General features: G+C 40.8%; 1 protein-coding gene across 1 annotated transcript; it reads right to left on the minus strand.

Annotated features, from left to right (window-relative positions):
* Positions 1 to 20,433: 20,433 nt before the first annotated feature.
* Positions 20,434 to 21,469, minus strand: LOC144536712 (C-reactive protein-like). Its single transcript, XM_078279971.1, has 3 exons — positions 21,440 to 21,469; positions 21,162 to 21,240; positions 20,434 to 21,044 (listed from the first exon to the last, which is right to left on the minus strand). Exons 1-3 carry the CDS (start codon positions 21,467 to 21,469, stop codon positions 20,434 to 20,436), a joined length of 720 nt encoding a protein of 239 aa, XP_078136097.1.
* Positions 21,470 to 22,064: the final 595 nt, after the last annotated feature.

Consider the following 22,064-nt stretch of genomic DNA (forward strand, 5'->3'; position numbering starts at 1 on the left):
ACACCCAAAGCAACTCAAAGTGCTTTAAAGAGGCATATAAATACATTCAAGAAACAAAGCACAGTTACAACAAGAGAAGTAAAGTTCAATTGTAGAAAAAATAATAATAAAATACATATATTTTAAAATCAATCATAAAATGGACATTAAAATCATAAAATAGAAGAATAAATAGTTAAGAGAAAATGCTAATAACAGGATGATTTCCAGCAGAGATGACTAGAATGAACACATAATAGGCTTTGTTTGAACTGGTTCTCCAAATGCTGCAAGGACAAATTATTTTGTTTTTATAATAACACACACTGTTATTCTTTCCTACAGGAGGGCTTGCATCTTCCTCTTCTGCTGCTCTGAAATACGCAGTTAAGCATTTGAATAAAGACTATTGTGCCCTGGTTTAACCATCTATTTTTTTGCTCACTGTATCTGTCCATCATTTGCACTGTATTCCATTATTGGCTGTCTAGATGGACATGTGAGTCTCTGTTATAATGTGGTTCTGTGATGTCATAAAGGTGTGTGTATCTGCTCTTGCATCCCTCTCTATGACTATGTCTAACACAGTATGAGTGTGGTTTGGGGTGGCTGGGGGTTCTTTCCACTTCTTTCCACTTCACTTCACTTCACTTCACCTGCATCACCAACAGTATGCAGTGCACTGGATGGGTTACTGACATGAGCTGTAAGATCACATCCACAGGCAGTGACTGACATGTGCGTCTTCTGACACTTCAGACTTCTCTTCCTTTACCTGCTTACTTATCCCTTTGTCTCCCACTCATTCCTCATCACCTACCCCCTCCCGCTTTCTTTTCGAACCCCAACCTCTGAAACTCCACTTTGTCTCCTTCTTTCTTTATCCATCTGCTCTCTTAGCCTGTGGCGGGCTTTTGGTAAACTCCAGGTTCTTAATTTCTCTCCTCTGGCTGGGTGGAAAGCGTGCAAGCGAGCCCCTTTGAGAAATGTCAGTGTCCGTGTGCTGGGAAAGTCGGGGGCCCTTCACGAGCCATCAGACCCGCTGTCACACCAAGGCGACCAAATGGAGACTGACAGGCCACTCCATAGAGCCTAACCATCTGTACCAAATGTGACAGCAGGGGAAAGAGGATGTCTGGTAAATCAAGAGGAACAACAAGAGTGAACTGTGACATGGAGGAGGAAGTAGAGAAGGAAGAGAAGCAAGATCTAAAGATTAAAGCACATGGGAGATAATGTCAGTTATTTTTCCTAGCGAGTAAAGAGATGTTTTTTTCCGCCAACTACAGAGACACTTGGGAGACAGTGTTAGTTTCTCATGTTATATGTAAATGTGTTGAGGACTGACTCCTTCAGTGCTGCCACTTCCTTCAGCCTATTTGTTGTTGAATCTACAACAGGGAGTGTTGGTGTGTTGAGTGTGGTTTGGGGGAAAGATTGTTGGTAATAATGATGCCAAAAAAGACATTCTTGATTGGACACTATTTCTTGCATTAATTTCTTCAAACTCTTACAAATGAATTCTAAATTCTAGTAAAGATCTAAAAGTGTCTATAGATAACAAATATGTCATGCAGAATTAATGGGAAATAAATGACAAATAGAATGTGCTTATGAAAAGAACCTCAGAAATTGTCTGTATAATTATAGAGTTTAAAGGATGTTTTCCCCCTGAGTCAAATAAATGATTATAGCAATGCAATGATAATAAAGCCACGTAGCCATCAAGCAGACTGGATTGTAAGGTAGGCTATATCTTATTTCACTGACTAAGTTGAGCGTTGCTTCCGTCACCAGTCACCAGTCACTGTATTTAGTGACACTAATCGATCACCATTATTCAAAATAATCAATCTCTTAGTGATACAACATTTTGTCACTTGTTTGATTATGATATGATATATGTTTTTTAGTCCTCCATTGTAGATCATCCTCAATTGCTGTGGAAACAGGTGAAGCAGCCCCCAAAAGTCAGGATGCTAGTTTTGTATTTTATAGGAATGTTCTCACTTTCTGACTCACAATTGTATCATCTTAACTGGTACAAATTAACAAATAGTTAAATGGGACATATCCCTATGGTGCTGATGCATTGTGTTTTCTGAGTATCAGACTTCTACTAACAAATTATTATTTTGAACATATTTATCCACAGTTTAATATGAGTCTGTTTGATTTTTAAGATCTATTGGCAGTTCATTAGTTCATTGTGGCTAAGACATTGTACTCTTTTGCCAGTCTGTACTAACAGAAACATTGCTATTGTATTATTTATTTATTTACTGTGGAAGGTCATGAATCACTTTAGCTTATATTTAATGATTAAATATAATTAATTAAATCATATATATTCTCAGTAGTAGTTGTGTATGAAGGTGGATAGGCTTTAATTTGGACAAGCCTGTTTTCTTCATTTTTTTTCCAGACTTTTTGTTTGCTTGTATTTGCTTGTTTCAATACTCCACGTACAAAAGTGTACTCCCAGTCCAAATGCAAACTGCAGTGTTTTACCTTCAGCAGGAAAAGTAGGACTCTGAAGAAGCTGAGACTTGCAGTCTGAACACACAACTCTCCTGGCGAGTTAAGAGAGTTGAGGGTCCTTATGGAGCGGCATCTGGGGAGGCTGACAGGAGCACTCTATTACCACTCAGAGAAAGGAACCTGAGGGCTGCAACAACACCGCTACCAGGGAGATCCAGCTGTGCAGATGCCTCCAAACACACACACACACACACACACACACACACACACACACACACACACACACACACACACACACACACACACACACACACACACACACAAACACACACACACAATCAAACCCATGCAAATGCAGAAAAAATCTATGTGCGCCCACCATCCGACAAGACGGACTATATGGAGTAATAGAAAGATATACAGATAGGAAGATGGATGACTAAACAGCGACCTCTCTAACCCAGGGTGAGTCTTTCCACTGCCTGAGTTTTAGGCCTGAGGTGGAATGGCTAACAGCTCCTCTCTTAGTCTGTGCTGCTAGGCACATTAACTAAACTCATATCGCTCTCAGCCACTATCAATTATTCACCAACCCCCCTCCCTTCGTTCCCCTCTTTCCCTCCTACCCCTCGTTTTCAAAGGAGAACAACTCCAACAGCCATTCCCAGCTTTACTGACACACAGCCACAGTGACAAAACAACCTCATGCCCTTAATGACTTCCTTTGGTTTTCTTTCTAGTGTGTTTAATGACTTCAAATTATCATTATAACCTAATAATATTCTTTAACATGCTAAGATCTGTCTTACATCATTGTTGCAATAATATAGTTTATACACTGCAGTTGCTCCATGTATAATTGAGTATTGAGTAATTCTTCATATGTTGGAGCATAAATTGAACTTTTTTTGTGTTTTTGCTTTTCCTTCCAGGCACTTAAGCAGTCCTGGAGCAAGTGGCGTGTCTGTGTTTTGCTCAAGGACACTCTAGCAGGATAGAACCTCACCAATAGAGGCTTGGATACAGTCTCTCAAACTTGCTCAGCCTCTCTGACTTGAATGATAATGATACATCTGCACCTGACATTGTAAGGTAAAATTGAAGCAGTGCACAAACTTATTTAAATGGATAGCTCAAGATTTTGGGAAATACACTTATTGGCTTTCTTGCTGAGAATTAGATGAGAAGATCATTACCACCCTCGTATGTCCGCTAAATATAAAGTTACAGCCTGCAGGCGGCACACTTAGCTTAGCATAAAGACTGGAAACAGGGGAAACAGCTAGCCTGGCTCTGCCCAGCTGAGCGGTATAACAAGTCCACCAAACAGCACCAATAAAGCTCATAGTTAACATGTTACAGCTCATTTGTTTAAAAAGTACAAAAATATAAGTGTAAAAGTGACCAGTTGTGGTTTTACTGGGGGTTTTGTGCAGGACTATTTCTTGGCTGGGAGCCAAACTCTCTGCTGGTTGCCTGGCAACCTCCTGGTGATGACAAGGCTGAAGAAATTCACTGCTCCCGCACATAACCTACGTATTAATTAGTGAGCTTTTGAGGTGCTGGTAAGTGGATTTTGTTACCTCTGGACATAGCCAGGCTAGCTGTTTCACCCTGTTTCCAGTCTTTGTGCTAAGCTAAGCTAACGGGCGGCTGACTGTACCTACATATTTAACAGACAGACATGAGTGGTATTGATCTTCTCATCTAACTCTTGGCAAGAAAGTGAATATGTTTTTTTTTTCCCAAAAACTATTCCTGTCAAAGGTCATGTATGTTTTTAAACTTTCAGACCCACTTCCACATCCAAAAGTACTGAAAAAACAGACGTGTCCTTTTTGGAGGTGAACTGCCCTAACAGTATGTCAGGGAACAGAGCTGGGAGCCCACAATGACACATTTTCAGCTTCACACTTAAATGAACACACACAATTATACATACAAGGGCTAGACGAACACTGGCTATTTTCCAAGGTGAAAACACAGCTTTCAATGCAAGCTGGGTTGATATCTGAAAAGGGCAGAGGTCAAGGTTCAGTCATGACTAGACATATGACTCGGAAACATCAGATAAGGATGCAACTTGGCAGCAGAATCAGTAGGTGAGATAATTCATTTGGAATGAGATGCAGGTGATGCCTAACATATCCTGTTTATAATTCATATACTATATATATATGTGAGTGTGAGGAGAGGTCGAGTTCACACCATGCTGTGGGTCACTGACAGGAAGCAGCTGGTGTCTCGGCCGCCCGCTTTTTCACTCATCGTCTCAGTCTCCGCCCTCCCGCTTTCACCAGCTGCCCCCAAACGCACCCGCAGGAGGCAGGGTCTCTCTCGCCAAGGCACCTATGGGTGTCACCTGATGGGGGAAAAGCAAGTGAAAATGAAAGGAAGCAGCCGAGTCTGTCAGAGCGCATCAGGACTGCTGTCCATCACGGCACTGACCTTCAGGGTGTGTGCGGACGTGTGCATGTGTAGGTCTATCAACAAATGACCCGGTGTGTGTGTGTGTGTGTGTGTGTGTGTGTGTGTGTGTGTGTGTGTGTGTGTGTGTGTGTGTGTGTGTGTGCATATTAAGTCACTGACCCAAAGGGAGTTTATGTGAGTGTGTGCATATGTTTGTTCATCAATGCAGGGTGTGTGAGACCATGTGTGTACATTAGCGCCTTGATCCCAGTGAGTGAGTGTGTCCATAAATACATAGACCTTGAGGGTGTGTGTGTGTGTGTGTGTGTGTGTGTGTGTGTGTGTGTGTGTGTGTGTGTGTGTGTGTGTGTGTGTGCGTGCGTGCGTGCGTGCGTGCGTGCGTGTGTGTGTGTGTGTGTGTAACACTGTCTATCTTAGTGCAGTGATCTGTATAAGATAGCTGCAGTAGCTGGTAGGTAATTGACAACTCTCCTCTCCTAAAACCAAAGCTCCTGACCTCACTCACTATCCTCACTTTGAGTTCTGACAAACTCCCAGAGAAGAGAGTATCCGTTACCCGACAAACGTGTTCAAAATCTGAACACTAATGCAGAGCAAATGTCCATATGTGTTAGAACCACAGTACCAGCATGTCCTCTTGCCGGGACCGGGGCTTTTATTCCCTCAGCAACAGGGCTCACACTCTGGGGACCAGGGACAAGATGATGGTGTCAGTCAGCTTCCCAGCTGCAGCCAGTAAACCCCCCATGTACACCCCAAAGCCAGTGGCCCCTCACCTCCCACTCTTCACAATCTCTGGGTTTGACTGAGGATGAGTGTGGGGGTGTGGGCAGCAGCAGGGAGAGAGAGGGAGAGCGAGAGGCTGCTAACTCCTGGAGGACGGCTGTTCGGCTCTGGCTGTCCAAGCGGGAGAAATTGAGGGAGACAGGGACCAAAGCCCATCAGCTCCATCCCTTAGGGTGCCTCGGCCTCCCAACTACAAGTCCATGTTTTAGCAAACCATATGTTCACCCTCTCTCCAACCCAACCCCCCCCCCACCCATTAGCAAATAAACAAGTCAGGAAGCCATAGCTAGAGGGAAGTCTTGTTTCCCTTTCACTGGCTGTCATTCTCACATATTCTCACTGCCACTTCCAGGCTCTCTCCTATCACATCTAACAATTTGGAGCTGTGATACACTGTGGATGGGTGATGGAGAACCTGTGATATCTTTTTGTGTCTTTGTGAAGTGTCTTCTATTTTGATTCCCTTCTTTTTGATAGATTTTTTGCATTTTTCACTGAGAAAGGACTTATCAGCCTTCATTTGTTAAAAAAAACGTTTTTTAAATTCAATACATTTTATGCCCAGTCGCCCTAGGTATTTCATCCATATTGGACAGTTCTGCATCTCATGATGTACATCCAATGTCAATGCATCAAGTCGTGTGTGTTCTTTATGTATGAAGGCAAAAAGTAAGGGTGTTGAGGTGGTGATGATTGTGTAGTGTGTCTGCCTTTTTATTAACCGTAACCCTTACCTTTCCCTAACCTTAAACAAAGTATGTTTTAATCACTTTCATCATCACTTTAACCTTACCTTAACCATAGTTTATTTGCCATAACCACAATCTTTAAGTTTTGTAGAAAGCAAGAATTGTCCAAAACTGACATTCTTGTGTTGCAAAGGGATTCGTTTTTTTGGTACCAACCAAAGTGTTACCATAATACAGAGTAACAGTCAAGTGTCGGTTTATGTTATGTTATGTAAATATCGGTACCGAAACTCAGGTATCTTATCAGCACTAACATATTTATACTAACCAAGACTAAGAGTCTACAGCCATGAGCTAACAAGTAGCTAGCTTAGTCTTCTCATCTTGCTGCCATAATGCAGCCTTCGTCAAACGTGCCAAGGTGAACACTATATAATTTCCCGGAATTAGCTACATGTTAATGTCAGCATGCTAACATGCTCACAATAGTACTTTTTAGCAGGTATAATGTTTACTATCATCACTATCTTAGTTTACTGTGTCAACATGCTAACATTTGCTAATTAGCACTAAACACAAAGTGTAGCTGAAGCTGATGAGAATGTCATTATTTTTTTGAGTATTTGAGGGTACATAATGCTGTTTTAAGAAGGTAACCATTGCTATCTCCAGTTACAGTCAGTCAGTCAGTCAGTATTTCAAATTCAAAATTAACCAAGTTGTCTGGTTCTGTTTTCCAGGGGGTGAATGAAAGACAGTCCCAAACAGCTGGGCAGCCTGTGTACAAGGTCCACGGAGCCAGTCAGTCCTCCCTTTGGGCAGAGAAATTGTCCAGAGATGGACAGCTGTGCCCAGGGCAGGGCATATAGGAAGTGAAATCACACACAGTATTTATGGCTCCCTCGGGGTCTAGCGACTCACTGACCTGGCCATCCAGCAGCAGACAGTTGGCTGTCCAAAGTTTTTCACAAGGTCAGCCACCATCCATCACAGTTTTATGTTACAAGATAAGATTGGACTAAAAGCATTGTTTTGTTTAACAGAACTGTGCTTCTAATTTCTCACTTCTGACTTGTGTTTTATCACGTCTATGCCTGGGAATAGTTCGAGTTTATTTTTATAACACCATTTCTCTTTTGGGGGGCATTTACCTTTACTGGATGTCACAGGAGAGAGATACAGACAGGAAAAACAGGGAAAGAAAGGGAATGAAGGTCCCCAGTCAGAATCAAACCAGGGACGTTGCTGTTATGTGTTATACATCTACCAGGACTCCACATGTATAGCCCCATTTCATTCATGAAGGGAATTAAAACATTAAAACAGAATAAGCAAAGCTGAAAAGAAAGATGAGCACAAGCACTGAACACAAGCTATGAATTGCTTTTGTTCTGTGCAGTAAAATAGCCCATATCTATGTGATGTAGGCTTACATGAGCTCACCTGATCTACAGTAATTCAAGAATGATTTTGAATTAGAACAAGCCTGGAAAATCTTGTGGAATTTCTGACATCCTCACATCTTTATAGATTTTGTCCTCATTGATTTTGTCGAGGGCTCGGTAACTTGTATACACACACACATACACACAAACATGGACACACACACATAGTGACATGACAGCCTGCCTCACTGACTGGTCCATTGAGTCATCAGTGACCTTCCGTGGGATTGGAGTTGCCAGGCCAATTGACCAAATCACTGATCTTTAAAAGCAGCTCTGCGGGCAGGAGGGGGGTTGAGTAGCACCCCCTCCTTCTCCACTAAACACACACACACACACACACACACACACACACACACACACACACTCACTCCATCCACCTCACTCACTAATCAAGGAGCAGAGAGGCAGGACTCTGGGTCGCCACAGCAACACTAACGAGAGGCGACAGCTCCTCAGCGCTTGGGGCAACGACCAGCTCGGCTGTCGAGACCGCGGAGAGAGTCCGCCAGGCACGCACTGAGGCAAGGTTTGCTGTTTTGGGAGGAGGAGAGATGGAGGAGGGGAGGGGAGGGGAGGAGAGGGAGTGCGGGGGGAGATAGGGTGCGAGCTGGTGGTGTAGATACGTGTGCAGTTAATGAGAAAGCATAGATCTGAGAAATGATACAGGCTGACTTCTTCTTTTGATCCAGTCACTCACTCACTGTCTTTATGTGTGCATTTATACTTACATTTTTAGATACACAAACACAAGCAGCGGCAGCAACACAAGCACAAAGCATGCAATCTGAACTGACACACTCCCGCACCAAGCCCTCCAGCCCTGGGGCCTACTTGCAGAGTGCTGTTGCCCCCTAAACTCCACCCCTCACCCTCCACCCCTCATCCCCCATCTCCTCTGGAACACAGTTTAACTTCTGTCATTTAGATGAAGCAAGTGAGTCAGTCTAGGAGTGGCGAGAGGATGTGACAGGCCGGTAATGGACAGGACAAAGAGGAGATTTATGAAGTATTAGTAAACCTTAATAATTCACTACATGAAAGACCCGGGGAGTCCCCCAGCCGACACCGTCTCTGGCTCTCATCCCAGCCCTGACGTCCTCTGGATCTCTTCTCTCTCTATCACAGCACCTGTCAAAGACAAGAAGAATCCAGAATGATCTTCACTGACTGACATTGAGGACCTTTTGACCCTGCAATTGACAGCAACCCCCAGGAAGTCTAAAATAATACATACTCTTCAAAATTGACATTTAAAATGTCATTAATCATATTACATGATTCATATACATCAGAGGCATTTCACTCCAAAGCAGAAATGTCAACCTTGTCGTGGCATTAAAGGAAAAGCTATGGGACCTCAAAAATATGAGGTTTCATCTTCTGGGCATCAGGAATGTCTGTATCAAATTTTATTGAAATCCATTCAAACGAGAGATATTTTACTAAAAACTAAAACCTCATGGCGGCAATAAAGTTAAGTTCAGGGGATCAGCATGGATTCATCCTCTGGGCTCCATTAATGTGTGTACAGATATTGATGGCAATCTTTCCGATAGTTGTTGAGATAATTCAGTCTGGACCAAAGTGTTGGAGCGCCAGACCAACCTTGCCATTGGTCCTGCTTAGCATCAGTGTCTGTTTCGGACTTGGACTCCTCCCTCACCTGTCTTGGAAGCAAACAAAAGAAGAACATTAGCCACTGTCTCAAAATGTAGGGTACCTCGTTCCACCACCAACGGCCACCAATTAACTATGATCAGAGTTTAGCAGGTCACAATCAGTCAGACAGGTGACCTAGAGGAACACACACACACAGACAGATAAGCTTCCTCCGTCACAGCTGCTCCACCATGGGTCCATCATCAAACAAACAGCGTGGACTTAATTCCCTCTCTCAGCAGCCATCTCTGTAACGACTGCAGTCATTGCTGTGAGTGGCAGGCGCAGTCATTAGATCCCTCGATACCCCCACTGGCTGCTCTTTTTACCCTCTTTTGTGTGTGTGTGTGTGTGTGTGTGTGTGTGTGTGTGTGTGTGTGTGTGTGTGTGTGTGTGTGTGTGTGTGTGTGTGTGTGTGTGTGTGTGTGTGTGTGTGTGTGTGTGTGTGTGTGTGTGTGTTACAGAGGAGCAGTGATGGGTGTCAGCACTGATGCCTGGTCCAGTCTGCTGTGGCCTGGTGTGACAGCACTGCTGCCTGACCACGCCACCCCTGACCCCCTCTCTCCTGCCTGCATCGCCCCGAGAGACGTGGAGGGTGATGGGGACTGGCACCGCAGGGGCCTCCCTGGCTGGTGCCTTTGCTGGTGGTCTCCGTGGCCTATTAGTGTCTTGCTATGGGCCTGTCAGAGTGACAAAACAGGGGCCTGTCAAATTAAGTAGGGGCTGAATATCGGAGATATGTATTCAAACGCACCAAGGGGAGATGGTGGCAGGGAGGGGTGAAGAGAACCAGGATGAGGAAACCACCGGTGCTAATGCCGATGCTAAGTGAGAGTGACAGGTTGAGAGCTGATCGGAGGGAGAGGACGGAGAGAGAGAGAGAAACAGTAACAGTAGTTGATAATGGTGGTGTGGTTGTCCTGAGGAGACTTGTTAAGGGCCAGTCCAGAAAGAGCCAGACAGCCACCATTCCCAAGGATCTGAACGCAGGTAAACTGCTCCAAGTTTGGCCCAAACAGCTTGGAGTTATAGCACTTCCACATAATGAGATCAGACTGATGAGCCCTGTGTGCAGGTGTGTGTACTGTATATGTGTCTGTGTCTATATATGCTCCAATGAAGCATCACAAACCACAAAAGTATTTACTGGAACAATAACTATTTCCTTTGTTGGCAAGCACATGTACCCAAGGCTCCGCAGACTTTTTTTGTGTAAGACATGCACATGAAAAAAACTAAGCATTTATCCGAACACCGAAGGCATCTTGCTCAATCTTTTCTCATCATTGCATCCTAACTTTTTCTCTCATCACTGTTTGTGTTACTTTACCTCTGGAGACACATTGGTTACTCATGCTTCAGGCCAGGCCATTATGAAGCCACACACAGCATACCTGCACTAAATCTCAACAATATTGTCTGATTGGAACACAACAGCTCAGCTCACTCGCTGCACTGGAGTTATCGAACTTCGCCGAGAATTACAGTGTTGGGATGCTTCAGCTCTGAGCCTCATCCTATGTTCAGCTCTCAGAAGAAGACACTGAAACACAGGACCAAGGGAAAGTTCGGCAGCAGGAATAAGTGTTATGGCAGTTGTATGACAAAGCCTTGTGTGAGCATACATGTGTGTACGTAAACCCTGGCAGTGCCTGTGTGTTTTGGAAAGGGTTGCGACTCTCCCTCTCATGTCGCTGCGCGTTTGCTGAGACTGAGAGGCTGATGCACAGTGGCAGCTCCCCCCTCGCAGCCACAGGCCTGCCCAGAGCCACTGCAGATGATAGTTTTAATTGCTTTCAATCTTTCAGGCTAGTCCCTGCCCAGTGGCGCAGAGTGCTTGTGTGTGTGTGTGTGTGTGTGTGTGTGTGTGTGTGTGTGTGTGTGTGTGTGTGTGTGTGTGTGTGTGTGTGTGTGTGTGTGTGTGTGTGTGTGTGTGTGCGTGTTTTGCTGTTTGTGTGCAAATGTGGTGTGTTTGTTGAACAGTCATTGTCTGTGGATGCTGTACACATATGTGGTGTGTGTTTGATGGATGTGTCTGTCCATTATGAGAGGAAAATTAACAGAGAATTAAGGCCCCACAGTGATACATCTGATGCACACTCCTGCAGAGAAGACCGAGAAAAACAGTTAATCAGACAGCCACCATCATCAGGTCCAACATAAAAGCACGTTCAATAAAGGTGAAAAAATAGAGTGAATGATTAAATACACACACACCCCTTTCCATAAAGGCTACGTGTGTTTATAAATAATAAAGTTTAGGGTTTTCATGCAAAGACCTCAAAACACGCACTTAAAAGCATTTTAAACGCGGTGAACTACAAAACCAACCGATCAATAATGCAGCGCCGATGTCAAGATGGCATAACAGAACACAGAAAACAGCCTGCAATTAAGATGACAGTCATTTTTTCCAAATGTGTGAATTCAATATTTTTTTCACTCCAGCTAACACCTACGGTCAAACAGAACGGATGTGGAGCTACGCTTTGTTTTCATGGAGTCTGTGGTGGAGGGGGACTGCAGGTCGCCTGAAATGAGGCAGACAGAAAAACTCTAAACTGAAGAAGAGAAATCTTTGAAAAAAATATATTATTCAGATGTATTTATATTTAAAGTGGCTATATGAAACTTTCAGTTTGTGTTGATTCTAGTGGACAAAAGTGGTAGTTTTTTTGCCACACCTGCTGTCCTAAAGGTTTTTTCTATATGGTGCTGTATTGCCCACTGTATTACCTAGTTAGCATTATGGGGAGGTCATACAGTTGCGATGAATGTTTTGCTCAAAAAATCATTCATCTACAATAAGAGAATAAGTTACAGATGCATCATTGCATTTCAAGTGTTGCATAAAAAAAATGGAAAGCTCACAGCTGACGTACAGTATAATACAGTGTTTGCATGACTGAACAGGACTGATCCCGCTCACACCTCTGAACTGCTGCAGAACATTCACCCCCTGAAACCACAGTACATCCTCTACTGACCTACTCCCGGAAACATGCAATCCATTTACACTGGGGTACATGTACAACAACCCCTTCTCTCCCTTCTTTCCCTTTCATATCTACACGCACACACACACACACACACACACACACACACACACACACACACACATCTTGGCCGGGGGGTAAATTAAGCCCTAACATTCCCACAGAGGCTAATCTCCATCCATTTAGAGGGCTGTAATATTTAATCAGAAGGCCCTGGACCATCTCCCAGCGCCACACGCTGTGGCATGGTTCGTATGTTCACAGGAGAGGCCAGCCCAGAGGCAACGGAGGGGGATTCACTAAAAAGCCACAATGATTCAACCACAGAGCCTCCTTCTCTCTTCTACTATCTGATGCCACTTTCTATTGGGGTTGGGGAGACAGGAAAGCACCAAGATGGATTGGTACTGAAAGGGTGTGAAGAGTTTGGAATTTGTTTTGTAGAGCTTTTGTGAAATATACTGCAGTTAGTTTACTTTTCATTACATTGCTTCCCTGTTTTGCCAGACAATCATCTTCCAATCCACTGCTCATTGTGTTGCTGTCTTTTGAATTTAACATGGAGAGTGTCACCATAAATTAATAATATTTACATCATACTGCATCACATCCCAAATAAGAGGTTCCTGCAGGCAGGGGCGTACCACAACGTTCTGGACCCTGTACACAGGCATCCTCTATGGGCCCTCCCCGCATCCACAGCTATTCATTCTAGTATCTTTGTTGGCCCCCTTCTCACATGAGGGCCCTATATACTCAGTCATAAACATTTCATATACATGTCATAGTATAGTATGTCATAAAAAGTTCATTAAAAAGTTGTACTATAGTATGTCATATAATTTTATTAAAAAGTCATAGTATAGTATGCCATGAAAATGCCATAGTATAGTATGACAAACATTTCATATTAATGTCATATTATAGTATGCTATAACAAAAATGTCATTGCAAAATAGTAGTATAGTATAGTATAGTATATAGTATACCACAACTCAGTTTGTAACAAAGCTGTGACAAAATGTCATAGTATATAGTATGTCATAAACATTTCATAATAATGTCATAGTATGGTATGTTATAAAAAAAAATTATCGTATAGTATGCCATAAAAGCTTCATTAAAATGCAATAGTATATTTCATAAAAATGACTTTGAATATGAATATAATATAATTTCACTCATTCCTTTGGACATATGCTTTCAAAATTCACTAGCTCTTGAGGAGATAGCTCCCACAACCTCAGACTCTTCAGGCAGTCTTATAACAGCCTGAGCTATAGAATTACATGGCATGACATATGTCGTAAAAAAGTCATTAAAAGTCATAGTATAGTATGTCAAACATTTCATATAAATGTCATAGTATAGTATGACATGAAAATAAACATTTCATATAAATATCATATTATAGTATGCTATCTTTGTATAACAAAAATGTCATGGTATAGTAGGTTATTAAAAGAAATAGTAGTATAGTATATAGTATAGTCCTAAAATGCCATTAAAAAGTCATGTCATAAAAATTTCATAAAAAAGTCATAATATAGTATGTCGAAAAAATCATAAAAAAGTCATAATATAGTATGTCAAAAAAAGTCATGAAATCAGAGCACCCCAGCAGTCCAATGGTTAGGGTGTGTACCATTAAGGCTCAATCCTAATCACATCTGACAGGGTTTGATTCCATCCCTGGACACACTGCTGGATCTCTTATATGTAAATAAAAAAGTCAAATAAAATGCCTGAAGAATACCTTTTCGAAAAATGTCATTGTATATTATGTTGATAAAAAATATAACAACGTTATAACAACGTCATATGTCGAAAAAGTCATAGTATAATACTGTATGTCGAAAAAAAGATTTTAAAAAGCCATAGTATAGTATGTCGAAAAAATCATAAAAAGCCATAGTATAGTATGTCATAAAAAGTTATAAAAATGTCATAGTATTGTATGTCCAAAAAAAGTCATAGTATAGTATGTCGATTAAAAGATTTAAAAAAGTCATAGTATAGTACGTCGAAAAAATCATGAAAAAGTCATAGTATAGTATGTTGAAAAAAATTCATAGTAGGCCTATTGTATGTTGAAAAAAGTGATAAAAGAGTCATAGTATAGTATGTCAAGAAAATTATGAAAAAGTCATATATTGTATGTCGAAAAAAAAGTCATAGTATAGTATGTCAAAAAAATCGTGAAAAAGTCATAGTATAGTATGCCATAAAAGTTATAAAAAGGTCATAGTATAGTATGTCGAGAAAAGTCGTAAAAATGTCATGATATAGTATATTGATAAAAGTTATAAAAAAAGTCATAGTATTGTATGTCACAAAAGACGTCTAGTATAGAATGTCAAAAAAAGTCACCAAATCACAGCACCCCAGCAGCCCAATGGGTACGGTGTGTACCATTAAGGCTCAATCCTAATCACATCTGCCGGGCTTCAATTCCATCCCTGGACAGACTGCTGGATTTCTTATATGTAAATTAAAAAAAAGTCAAATAAAATGCCTGAAGAATACCTTTTTGAAAAATGTCATTGTATAGAATGTCAATAAAAGTTATAAAAACGTCATAGTACAATGTGTCGAAAAAAAGATTTAAAAAAGTCATAGTATAATACGTCATAAAAGTTATGAAAAAGTCATAGTATAGTATGTCGTGAATAGTCATGAAAATGTCATGGTATAGTATATTGATAAAAGTTATAAAAAAGTCATAGTATATAATGTCAAGAAAAGTCACCAAATTATACCACCCAGCAGCCCAGTGGGTACGGTGTGTACCATTAAGGCTCAATCCTAATCACATCTGCCAGGGTTTGATTCCATCCCTGGACAGACTGCTGAATCTCTTTTATATAAATAAAAAAAGTCAAATAAAATTCCTGAAGAATACCTTTTTGAAAAATGTCAATGTATATTATGTTGCTAAAAAATATAAGTCATAGTATAGTATTTCATAAAAAGTTTCATAAAAAACTTCTAGTATAATATGTCAAAAAAAGTCATAAAAAGTCATAGTATAGTATGTCAAAAAGTTATAGTATAGTATGTCAAAAAATTAGAGAAAAAAAAGTCATTGCATACTATGTTGAAAAAAGTCATGTTATGTTGAAATAAGTTAAAGTATAGTATGTCGAAAAAATTTACAAAATAATCACAGTTAGTAAGTAAAAAAAATGATTAAATGTCATAGTATAGTATGTCGAAATGAGTTACAGTATAGTATGTCTAAAAAAGTCATAAAGAATTCAAAGTATAGTATGTTGAAAAAAGTGATAAAAAAGTCATAGTATAGTATGTCGAAATAAGTCATGGTATAGTATGTCGAAAAATGTGATAAAAAAAATCATAGTATAGTATTGCGAAATAAGTCAAAGTATAGTATGTCGAAATAAGTCATGGTATAGTATGTTGAAAAATGTGATAAAAAAAAGTCATAGTATAGTATGGCGAAATAAGTCATGGTATGGTATGTCTAAAAGTTTGATAAAAAATTCATATTATAGTATGTCGAAAAAAAGATTTAAAAAAGTTATAGTATAGTATGTTAAGAAAATCATAAAAAGTCACAGTATGGTACATCGAAAAAAGTCATAGTATAGTATGTTGAAAAAAACGTCTAGTATAGTATTCGAAATAAGTCATGGTATGGTATGTCCAAAAATTTGATAAAAAATTAATAGTATAGTATGTCGAAAATAAATCATACTGAGCCTATGTAGAAAAAAGTGATAAAAAGTCATAGAACTATGTAGAAAAAAGTGATAAAAAGTCATAGTATATTATGTCGAAAAAAAGTATATATAGTACAGTATGCCATAAAAAGTTCATACAAAGTCATAGTATAGTAAGTCATAAAAAAAAGTAATAGTATAGTACGTCATAAAAATTTTTTTTATATAGAGTAGTATAGAATGGCATCAAAATATATAAAAATGTCAACTCAGTGATTAAAACTTTGACAACACTGTTAGATGATTTCTTTTTCTTAATGCTTTGAAATGGTCAGTTTAGCTTTTAGATTTCTAAATATTTCTCCTGGGTAACCCCCGGGAGGGTTGGGTCACAGACGAAGTATATTGAAAATGGGCCCTCCTTATATAGTGCATAGGTGATTACGGCCCTGTGTCAGTACAACGTTAGGCATCCTGTCTGAAGGTATCACACTGGAAAAAACTGCTCTTACCCTCCTACACAGTAAAGGTCAGGTCTCGCACCATCAGTGTGAAAAACTTGCACTGAAAAGGGTACAGTCCATCTGTTTTTAACAATTCAGGACTGCTGATGCTTGTGTGTGTGCATCTGTATGTACAGTACATACAATATGTGCTTGACCTAATCTGCAGCAAAAAGAAACTGGCGACTGCTGTGATTTTGTGTATCATAAACATAACATTTGCGTTGCTATGCATCGAGTGATACAAATGTGTCGTGTATGTGGTGCTTCCTGATTTAGACTGACTCTAATGGGAAGGCCTGGTGAATTTTTCATACAGCCCAGAGGGGCAGGACAAGCAGCCATACTGGCAGATTACAACGTCTAAGAGAAAGAGAGAGCAGTAGAGTGAAGGAGTAACCTGACATTCAGGTCATAGCTTCACCCTCCATCCTTTTGGTAAACATTTGAAACATTTGCTAAAAAAAGATTAAGTGAATCCAACTCGAAAAGTTAATGTCACAAGATTTTTGAATCACATCCCTTTTTAAAACGCAACTTTCACTAAATATTATTTTCTGGGAATAAACAAGCTATAGCAAAACAATAAGACAGATATTTGAATCACAAGACAAATCTTTTTGACCTCTAGTATGGCCTATAAATCACAGATGATCATGAACAAGCACACAACAGCCAACTGCAGCAAGCTGTAAGCCGTTTGACAGGTTTACTTTTAACAGGGAATAAAGCTTTTTTGCAGTTCAGTGTTTGCAAGAATGATTTTTTGACTCAATTTGAGAAAAAAAATGATACAGTCTTCACTGCTCTGCTGTCTGCACGTCTTGGCTTTCTTAATGCATTGATTCCCAGAACTTGATGTTTAAAATATGATTTGCTGTCATGTTTTTGAATATCATCTATCATGCACTAAATCTGATGAACAAGAGCAACTGGATACTGATGACTCTTTGTGAGCTTTGTGAACAAAAGCAGGCTGAATAATGCCCAAGATCTCGATTTAATGGGCTGAAATTTCTGCAAGAAAGCTCTAAAAAAAATTATCCATCTGTTCAATGCTCACATGCCACAGCTCACTCAGATAGCTCGTAGCACTGTCTTGCGTATGCAAATATGTTTTGCCTGGAAATCTATTTGGAGTTGCTCGAAGGAATCCAGAACGGCCCTCCTTCTGTCTCCCCTCGCCGGCTCATGCGGGGCTCCCTCTTGCCGTCTATCTCCTCTCGTGTGGAAAACATTTTCACCAGCTACACACGCATGGATATACAGTCAGTGGCACCGCCTTGCCTCAGCTTAAACCACCATGGGCCAATATGCAGATCTCACAGGCACACACTGGCGGCCCTGTCCGCAAGCAGGACAAGGAGCCCTGTAACTGTTTGCTTAGTTGGATAATACATGCAATAAAGTGACACAGAGGGAATAATTATCCACTCTGTGAAGAGGCATGGCCACAGATTTTATCCTTCTGTTACAAACTTAAAGTCCTTCTTTGGTGCAGAAACAGTGGAGTGTATGGCCCCAAAACATAAACATGTCTGCGTGAAATGAAACAGTTGTGTTGGTAAAAGAAAAATGCAATTTTATTTGTAAGAGTAATGTTTAAAAATGATCTGTGAGTAGACACGTTTTAAAAGTGACATTATTGAAACACTAAAAGCACTCAATGAAGTTAAACCTTACATGTGTGTGTATAAAGAATTAGTACCCCTCTTGGGCAGAGATGCAAAAAGAAGGAGATAACAGACCATGTGTGTGTGTGTGTGTGTGTGTGTGTGTGTGTGTGTGTGTGTGTGTGTGTGTGTGTGTGTGTGTGTGTGCGTGCGTGCATGCGTGTGCGCGTGTGTGTGTGTGTGTGTGTGTGTGTGTGTGTGTGTGTGTGTGCGTGCATGCGTGTGTGCGTGCGTACCACAGAGCTGAGAAGCCAAGCTTGGGCAGATGGTCCACAAAGGTGTTACCACACAGTGAGTGGGCACTGCGATTGATTCATTGCAACATCCAAGAAGGTGGAACATTTGGCTGCTGACCCGCAGTCAGAACTCATTGGCCCTGCCGTCTCCTTATTTAGCTGCTGCGAGAGAGCCGACGGGTGATTTGGTCAGAATAAACACACACACTCGGAACGCAGCACTTTCCCACCCTCAAGGGAGCCTCGATGGGCTGCGCACTGGAAACTTCTCCCTCGTCTCTGCAAGGAGGTCACGATGGTGGTGCAGGCAGGGAGGATGAGTGCACAGAGACACGGAGACGAACAGAGACGGCACACTGGAACTTAGGGTTACTGTGTTACACTTGGATGGAGAAGATCTGACCTTAAGCTTATTCTGAGGGGGGTTGTTAGTGAAGCAGCTTCAAATGACTTGAGTAACATGTAACCTTACATCTTATTCTGTCTGTGCAACATGGTTTACTGAGGAACACAGGAGACAAAGGCCAATAAGGAAGGGTCAGAGCAGCTTTCTGTCTTTCAAAATAATCTTCTGAAAAATGTCATTTTATCAATGGAGCACAAGCATTACAAAATCAATGAAAATGGCAGTATGTGTGCAAGAAACCGTTGGATAAGTCAAACTTAATTTTTGCTTAATAACTCCCCTATTGGAATTATGTATACAAGTTATTATTCCTTTAAAATGTGTAAAAAAGAAAAGATGATTAAGAAAAGGAAGCTGCGAGAGTTCAAAGACGAAATATTCTCTTTAATTACAAACATTATTAGTTATGCACATGGCAAGATTTTATTTCAGACCCAAAAGCGTTCTTACATCAGTCGAAACATGGAAAATTCATGAGTGAGTACGCTAACCGAAGGCAACATTATGAGGATGGATATTAAACATGATAATCGTTATTTGTCTCTGAGTGCAGTTAAATCATTAAGTCTACAGTAGAATTAATGTATCTCCCAGTTTGCTGTTTTATTTTCCCCTTTACATCCTCATCATCAATAGCATTGGACAAATGTGTATTAATTGCATGCATCATAGCAGGTTTCATTTATATATATATATATATATATATATATATATATATATATATATATATATATATATATATATATGTATTGTTGTTACAATATGTTCAAATCAGACAAAAATATTTTTTTAAATCAATTTTTACCTGTACATTTTTAAGTTATAGTTACATTGCAGTTGATCATTTAAATGCATATTATTTGTTGAAATTTGCTCTTATAGCAGCAACATTTTAATCACTTTTTGGTGGCCTCGTTTATAACCTCAGTTCACAACTATGCGAAATCACATTAGAGGATGCATGACAATGCTTCACTTGACAGAGTTTCTGTTTGATATGAACTAGTACAGAGTGCCACCCTATGGATACATCTGGCACATCAACATTTTGTGCTTGATATTTACCAGTTTGTTCTATAAAAAGATGAAGCTTTGAGATACAAAAAAGACTGGTTAAAAAAACACAAACATTAGAAGAATGATATTAGTCCTAAACTATTTAGCAAATGGTTACTGATGCAAAACAACTGACTTCTGTGTACCACCAAGTATTGGCTGTTGTTGCCGGTGCATTTTGCTGCTTACAGGTTACATATAGGAGCATATTCATCCTTTCTATTTCCATTACCTATCATCAAGAGGTTCTTCCTGCAACATTGAAACAGAGACGTGTGGACTTTATGGAAGAACAGTTGAAGAGCCCTAACATAAAGGAACACTGAATCTAAGAAAGAAAATTACACATATCAGTATGAGTCCAACACAGACCTCTAAATCCCTCTCTGCATTCGACTCCACATTGAGTCAGTCATCATCCACCACCATCACGTTACCGTTCAGCTCATACTCCATATTGCCCCAGTCAAAGATGTTGCCCTTGGGGACCTTGTGCCCATAGTGCCAGGCCTGGATCATGCTCCTGGAGAGCACAAAGTCCCACATATTCAGATCTGTAATCTCCCCTACAAAGCTCTGCACGGCCTCTAAACCTCCCAGGTGTTTGTCTGGGTCCTGGCCCAGGAGGACGGTGCCTTTTGGACGGATGCTGTGCCCAGGTTTGTAGACCTGGTAGGTGCTGCGTTTCCCTTCCACCCAGAAAGCAGTGAGGCCTGTGCGAGACTCCCAGGTCAGGCAGAGGCTGGTGCGGAAGGTGGTAAGGGGCGGCAGGTGGAAGAAGGTGCCGTCACCGCTCATGTAAAAGGAGATGCGTCCGTCCTGCTCACGCCACACGTTGAGCTCGTCATAGTCGGCGGTACGGTAGGCGAACAGGATGATCTGACGTTCTTCCGGCAGCTCAGTGGCCACACGCATGCAGAGAGTGAAGGCCCTCAGCCCCATCTCCTTCTGCGGGATTAGGGCCACAAAGCTAAAGTCTGTTTCATAAGGAAACACCAGGACTTTCTCACTCAGACCCACTGGAGCAACACAAACAGGAAAGATAGAGTTAATTAGACAATAAACAACATATGGTATACATCTGAAGCTGAAGCAAAATGCATTTTTTTGCTAATGAAATTCTGTTAAATTCATACCTTGGGTGGCTGAGGAGAGTGTCAGAGACCATCCAAAGACACCAAGTACACCCACAGCAAACCTCACAGTGTTGACACTCTGTAAACACACACAAGATATCTATTATCCTCTGAGAATATCCCAAAAGGAAGTTCTATGCATCTCTGAACATATCTGTCACATCATAGACCAAATGATTTGAGAAGTGAGAAAAGGGTACTGCTTTTCTTACCATTTTGATGTTGTTAAGTTGTTCCTCGATGTTGCTAACTCAGTCCCACTTGCTCATGCCCCGTGCCCAGTCCTCTTCCCTCCTAGCACAGGCCATGACGTCAGCTCTTCAAAGGACGCTCTAACAATAGGCCTGGTGTGTGAAGGCTGGGTGACACTGTCCTTTTAAATGTGACTGATGAAAACACACACTATTTCACCTATGTGTATGTGTGTGTCCATATCACTAACACAGTGTTCACATAAAGGTGAACCATCTTTGTCAGAGCTGTTCTTACCTATTTACAGTCAGAAGGGACAATGAGACTTATTGTCAATACTGACACTTTAAATAGGCACATCATTTCATGAGCACGTTAGGCTTTAAATATCTGCATTTGTTTAACTCAATGTCATATCTCAGGGCAACACATTTCTAACAGTGTCACTTAACAGTGCATAAAACAACAGGAACACCTGCAGTAAACATCAACCGTTTAACCTTAACCAAGGATACATCGGCTTCATGCTGTGCAACTCAACTTGTATTGGATTTTTGAGGTCAACAATAATCATAGTATTTATTTAAAAATGAAATAATGATAACAGCTGATATTTTAACATAAATGCGAATTGTGCAAAAGAATTGTGACCAAGATAAACTCCTTTCTGGTGGCCAAACTACAGTATGCAACAGTGATACGAAAGAAAGA

This window comes from Sander vitreus, chromosome 21 (assembly GCF_031162955.1).
Source record: "Sander vitreus isolate 19-12246 chromosome 21, sanVit1, whole genome shotgun sequence".
NCBI lineage: Eukaryota > Metazoa > Chordata > Actinopteri > Perciformes > Percidae > Sander > Sander vitreus.

Coding starts and splice junctions, on each gene's coding strand:
- LOC144536712 (XM_078279971.1), bottom strand. CDS start 21,469: ATGGCCTGTGCTAGGAGGGAAGAGGACTGG. Junction 21,241..21,439: donor CTAGGAGGGAAGAGGACTGG/GCACGGGGCATG, acceptor GTGTGTTTACAG/AGTGTCAACACTGTGAGGTT. Junction 21,045..21,161: donor ACTCTCCTCAGCCACCCAAG/GTATGAATTTAA, acceptor GTGTTGCTCCAG/TGGGTCTGAGTGAGAAAGTC.